The 6,179-nt window shown below is 28.6% G+C and overlaps 1 protein-coding gene across 1 annotated transcript; it reads left to right on the top strand.

Moving 5' to 3' along the window:
- The first annotated feature begins 4,117 nt into the window (after positions 1-4,117).
- LOC110621642 (secoisolariciresinol dehydrogenase) lies at positions 4,118-5,988 on the top strand. Its single transcript, XM_021765909.2, has 2 exons — positions 4,118-4,256; positions 4,990-5,988. Exons 1-2 carry the CDS (start codon positions 4,219-4,221, stop codon positions 5,777-5,779), a joined length of 828 nt encoding a protein of 275 aa, XP_021621601.1. The 5' UTR covers positions 4,118-4,218; the 3' UTR covers positions 5,780-5,988.
- Positions 5,989-6,179: the final 191 nt, after the last annotated feature.

Below are 6,179 nucleotides of genomic sequence, written 5' to 3'. Positions count from 1 at the left end.
AGTGTTAGCTGTTGCAGAGTCAGTCCAGCGTCTGCCAGAGGTGAGTAGAACTAACCCAAATGTTTTAAGCATGTTTCACGCATCATGAATACCATGTATATGTAATAGGTTGCTTGCATTAGATTTCACGAAGATGTTGCATTGCATAATTTGTTGTTGATGTGGATGGACCAAGGCGACCCCAATAGCCCTAATTATGATATGATAATGAAGTCCTGAGGAGCCCCACCGAGGGCTGGGCATAATGAAGTCCTAAGGAGCCCGAAGGGCCGGGCATAATGAAGTCCTGAGGAGCCCGAAGGGCCGGGCACCATGTTATGTTACAGAAGTCCTGAGGATCTCCTTCGAGGGCTGGGCACAGACAGAGGGAGTTTTGGTGGTCATGTCCATCCGTGATGTGAATTGTTTGTGCTATGACGCATTCCATGATAGCATGATTTATTTTGTTTTCCATGTTCTTCTCACTAGGCTTTTTATCTCACCCCTTTCCCCTAACCCCAGGTTTGCAGGTCTGAGGTCGATCGGGAAGTCGGCAAGGGTTAATGTTATGTTTATGTAATAGATTAGCATGTTAGCGTGGACATGTAATGTAAATTGATATAATGTATTGCAAGATAATGTGATGTAATGTAACGTAAAGTAGAGTTATGTTTATGGATTAGTATTGTGCTTGGCCCTAAGGCTTGGTTAGTCCCTTTTTAGTACATGATGTATGTTATGTTTTAGTGTTGAGTTGAGTTTGAACCCAACTTGTGGCATGTGATGTTTACCACGCTAGAGTATTTGATGAGGACTCTAGTGTAGGTCTTATGCTTTGGTTTTGATGCATGCACAGGTTAGGTTTTAGTTCATCGGATGTGATCCCAGCTTGATGTATGTCATGTTGACCCAGCTAGAGTTTTTGTTGAGGGCTCTAATAGGGGGTTCTTTATGTTTACAGTTATGTAGCATACGAATCAAGTTTGGTATATGAAATGTTTTAAAGTTTTTATGTTAATGTTTTGATCATGTGTGGGATTTGACCAAGTGATAGGAGGTATGTTAGGCTTGCTACGGGTCCCGGCGGCCTTAAGCCGATCTGGATCCTAGCGCCGGTAGCGGTCCGTTTTCCGGGTCGTTACACTTGGAAGGTAACCTAAAGATCAAAAGTTTTTGTTCCGCTGCGTGTTTTGGTTTGCAGTGATCTCTGAGTTTCCTAACATCTTCCCCTTGATTTTTTCATCTGAGTTCTTTGATTCTCATGTCAGTTTCTGGGCTCTTAACCCTGATATTTTTTTTCGAGAATTCAAACTCATAATATTACTGGTAATTCTAAAATTCATTCTCATCCCATATTAATAATTTCAAGAATTTAAGGCCTTATTAACGATTTCAAAAATTCAGACTCTGTGACTTTTCTGATGATTTAAGTTTTGAAATTTTTTTTTTCAATTTAATATTAATCGATGTAAAGCATTAATAAGTTAAATAGTACGAAATTAATAATCAATGTAACTTAAATAAATAGATAAATCATATTGTAAACATTTATTGTTAGATTTAAAGTTCTCGAATAATAATAATAACAATTTTAATTATACGTAATTACTTTCAGAAAATTCTCATTAAAAAAATGAAATCAATCAAATAAAAGCATACAATACACAATAAAAGATCATCAAATTTACAGATCAATTTTATTCAAATTTTCAATCATCATGATATTAATAAAATAATTTTTTTAATTAAAAAATAATTTAATTTCAATTAAAAAATCAAAATTTTATGATATTTGTCTTTAATTACATAAAATCTCATATATTTTATAATGGCACACTTTAATTACATAAAATCTTATTTTAATACTTACATTGAGAGTTTTGAGATTTGTCTGATATTTATTTTACAATTTTTTTTGACATTTTTCACTGAAGTTCATTGAAGTTAACATTTTGCCCCTTTAGGTTTATCAAAATTAAAATGAGCGATAAAAAATTTTCCAAAATTTTAATTTACTTAATCCAGGCTTATAATTTTCTAATTTAGTTTATTAAATTTTTATAGAATTAAATTTTCTTATTCAATTATTATTTCATCCTTAAATGTTGTTATCAATAATACTTTTATTTTTTTTTTTTCACCCTTCCTCTCCTTCTTGTCATATAATCTCCAATCTATCAATCTTAAATTTTTTTAAAAAAATTAATTAATTCTGATATATCATAAACTTAAAATATAAATAAATAAATTTTATTATATAATATTTAAGTGAAATACACTTATTTATATATTAAATTTATAATTAAAGTGAATCCAAACAAAAATTGCCCCCTAAAATTAAAACTAACATGATTAAATTTGTTTTTTAGTTGATTTTCCTTTAAATATTAATATATTATAGCTTGTAAGTTTGCAAAATAAAGCAAAATGGGAAGTGACAGATAATTAAGGAAAGGAAAGAAATAGAAAGTATTTATAATTACTTTCTATTTTTTTATTATTATTATAATAATAATGCAAAAAATTTAAGCATATACAGTTGTTTTTTTTCATTATTTTCATTATTTTCCAGTAAAAATAAATTAAATTATATATATTTAATTTAATCTAATAGTTAAAACATATATAATTCATGTTATTCTCACTTTTCTCTTAAAAAAAAATAAATTACGGTTTTATCTAATAATTTTATTATTATTATTATAAATACTTTGACTAAAAAATTTACTGGAAAATAATGAAAAAAAAAAACAACTGTATATGCAATTAAAATATGCTAAAATTTTTAAAAAATTCTAAAATAAAAAAATAATAATGAAATGCAAATTTTGATAAATTGTAGTTATTCTATTTATAAAAAAAAATTCAAATACACTAATGTAATTCAGAACATTTCTTTAAAATATATGTAAAAAACAAATAAAAATAAAAATTATTTAAAGGGAGTTGTTGGGACTAACCATTAAAGAGAACGTTGAGGCGGCGGCGCTGCCTCGGATTTATCCACCAAATATTTAATAAATATAGTGTTGATTAAGTCAATTAGCCGTAGCGATGTTCATCCGATTCAAATTTAATAAAATTAATTTAGATAATATATATTTGAACTTAAAATAAGAAGTTACACCAATAGAATATTGGTGTAAATTACCTAATCAAACTCGAATTCAAATATATTATTATTAATAATATTTAAATTTAATTAAAATTTATATTAAATTATTTAAATTCATTTTAAATATAATTATTATTTAAATAATATTAAAATATGTTTAATTTTATATATTTTAATTAATAATTTATAAAAAATATAATTTTTATTCAAATTTAATAAAGAACAGACTACGACCGAAAAATTTAACGTTATAAATAAAAATATATATTATGGAGAGTTTATTTGGCATTTACTAATTATATATATATATATGCAGTGGAAATGTCATGCAGTAGGTCTGCGCAATCGATTGGCTCCATTTTAAATTGACTGAATTGAAAAAATTAAAAATTAAATTTTAAAAATATTAAAAATCAAACTAAATATTTATTAAAATATAACTGAATTGAATCAAACGGATAAAAATAGATTCGGTTATATTAAAATTAAAATTTATAAATTTAACACGTTTAAAATTGAAGTACTGATTGAATTGAATAAGGGAAGGAAGGAAAGAGGTTGGATTTAGACCGTTGATTAGGTTAGATAAGAATTAATATAATAATATATAGTAAAATCAATTAATTCGATTAGTTGATTATTTAATATATTTAAATCAAATTAAATTAAAAATTGAATAATATAAAAAATACTAATTAAATCAAATTGAATATTCCAACTACGTAAACTGTTAAATCGAAATCGATCGATTCAATTCAATTTAATTTTTTGATTAGAACCGAGATATGCACTCCCCTACCATGCAGTTGTTACTAAAATCCATATATTAAATTGTGGATGATTGAAGAAGTATTCAACACATCATCATATAGGTAAGGCCTGCTAAATCTCTCATCTCTCTCTACTAAGAATAAAATTGTATATTGATATATATAATTGTACGCATTAATCGAGGGAATCATTTTCATCAGTCCAACGACGTTCTAACAATTCTATGTAATTTTATATAAATTATAGAATAATTTATTATCCACTTGTCAATTTCTTCCCCCACCACCTGATGACTTAGCATAAATGGACACTTTTCTCTAGAGGACAAACCATATTGAAGCCATAGAGAGATCATGAGAGGCTTCTCTTCTCTACCATCTTCTGCTCAGAGGTAAGCAATTCTGCAGGCTCTTCTTCTTTCCAGAACTCTGTGTATATATATAGTAGTTCTTTGGATTCTCCTCAAAACTTCTTAAGAATTCTTATGGTGAGAAAGTCAGGGATTAAATTCATGTTTACTCTAAAATAAATCAGGAATTCTATAATTATTTTATTATCTCATTTCAGAAAATATATATAGCTAGTCTTAGTATTTTTATTTCTTTTATTTTTTTATTTTCTCTGGTAACTTTATAAATTTTTCTTTACAATAATTTGAAAAGTGTTGTCGAAACTGTCTTTTTAGTAGGATTATTGCAATAATTTTATAATTATGCCTAAAATATTGTTAAGTAAATTTTAAAATATAATAATAAATAATTAAATAAATTTATATTTAAGAGCTCTAAAATATAAAATATTTTCAAACATTTGGAGATTATAAAATTAAATTAAATAATAAATTTATGGATTACGTACGTCCGTATTATTATATTATTTTTTATTGTATTATTTGTAGAAAAAATATTGTTTATTTGGTTTTGGTCTCCTCACGAGATGGGAATTTGACAGCACAATGAAGCGCATAATATTAATTAATATAAAGACTAAAAATACGAGAATAGAAGAATAGCATTTACTTTGTTAATATATATATATACATATAATTTTAACACTAAATTAATTAATATTATATTTTAATTTGAGATACTATCTTTAACCAAAGCTCATCGGTAAGCATCCAGGTTACAGGGCAAAGTGGCTTTGATAACTGGCGGCGCTAGTGGCATCGGCGAGAGCACCGCCAGGCTGTTTGCCAGGCATGGCGCTAAGGTTCTAATTGCAGATATCCAAGCTGAATTGGGCGATTCATTATCCAAACAAATCAGTTCAGAATCAGGCCAACAAGTTTCCTACGTCCACTGCGACGTGACAAAAGAATCTGAGGTTGAAAACGCAGTTAACAAAGCAGTTTCACTCCATGGAAAGCTAGATATAATGTTCAACAATGCAGGAATCACAGGAAAATATGATACATCCATATCATCATTTGAAGCTGAAGAATTCAAGAAAGTTTTTGACATAAACGTTTACGGAGGATTCTTGGGAGCCAAACACGCAGCAAGAGTAATGATCCCAGAAAAGAAAGGTAGCATCTTGTTCACTTCAAGTGTTGCTTCAGTAACTTATGGTGGAGTCCCACATCCATATTCAGCATCAAAGCACGCCATTGTTGGTCTCACAAAGAACTTGGCTGTAGAATTAGGGCAGCATGGGATACGAGTGAATTGCATTTCACCTTCAGGGATGCCTACTCCTTTGGTTGCAAGAACCATGGGAGGGCTGGATATGAAGCAAGTGCAGGAAGCACTTTTAGCTGTTGCAAATTTGAAAGGAGTAAAGGTGGATTGTAATGATGTTGCAGAGGCAGCTTTATATCTTGGAAGTGAAGATTCTAAGTTTGTGAGTGGATTGAACGTTGTGGTTGATGGAGGTTACAGCTTGAGAAATGCAGGTTATGGCATAAATAAGTAATCTTCATTAATAGTTCTGCTATATTTCAAGTCCTGAATATAGTTGATTGTATAAGTAAGCAAAATAAAAGAATTTGTATGTACAACAAATCCATATTAACCGTTGATTATGGTGGAAGATACATGAGATCTACGATGATCAATGGCTATATAAGAACAAATTCTTTTATTGAGGATTCATTAGTAAATAAAATGTTTATTTCTATTAAACTTTTCAGCTTAGTAAGAAAACGATTTTTCAAATCAAGTCCAAATTGGCGAAGATAATATCACGTGAAAGAAAAAAAAAATGTTGGTCAACTTAGGAAGACCCTTGGGATTTCTAAGTTGAAAAACTATATAAAATCAATTGGAAAAGTATGACCTTAATTCATTGAAATATTACATAGGAAACGAGAGGA

The sequence above is a fragment of the Manihot esculenta genome, chromosome 8, assembly GCF_001659605.2.
Source record: "Manihot esculenta cultivar AM560-2 chromosome 8, M.esculenta_v8, whole genome shotgun sequence".
In the NCBI taxonomy this organism is placed as follows: domain Eukaryota; kingdom Viridiplantae; phylum Streptophyta; class Magnoliopsida; order Malpighiales; family Euphorbiaceae; genus Manihot; species Manihot esculenta.
Note: the sequence above shows the minus strand (reverse complement) of the source record. Positions and strands in the feature narration are given on the sequence as shown.

What these genes read in the sequence shown, in the direction of transcription:
- LOC110621642 (XM_021765909.2), top strand. Translation starts at nt 4,219, where the DNA reads ATGAGAGGCTTCTCTTCTCTACCATCTTCTGCTCAGAG. An exon ending in CTACCATCTTCTGCTCAGAG is followed by an intron (nt 4,257 to 4,989) that starts GTAAGCAATTCT and finishes GTAAGCATCCAG; the next exon opens with GTTACAGGGCAAAGTGGCTT.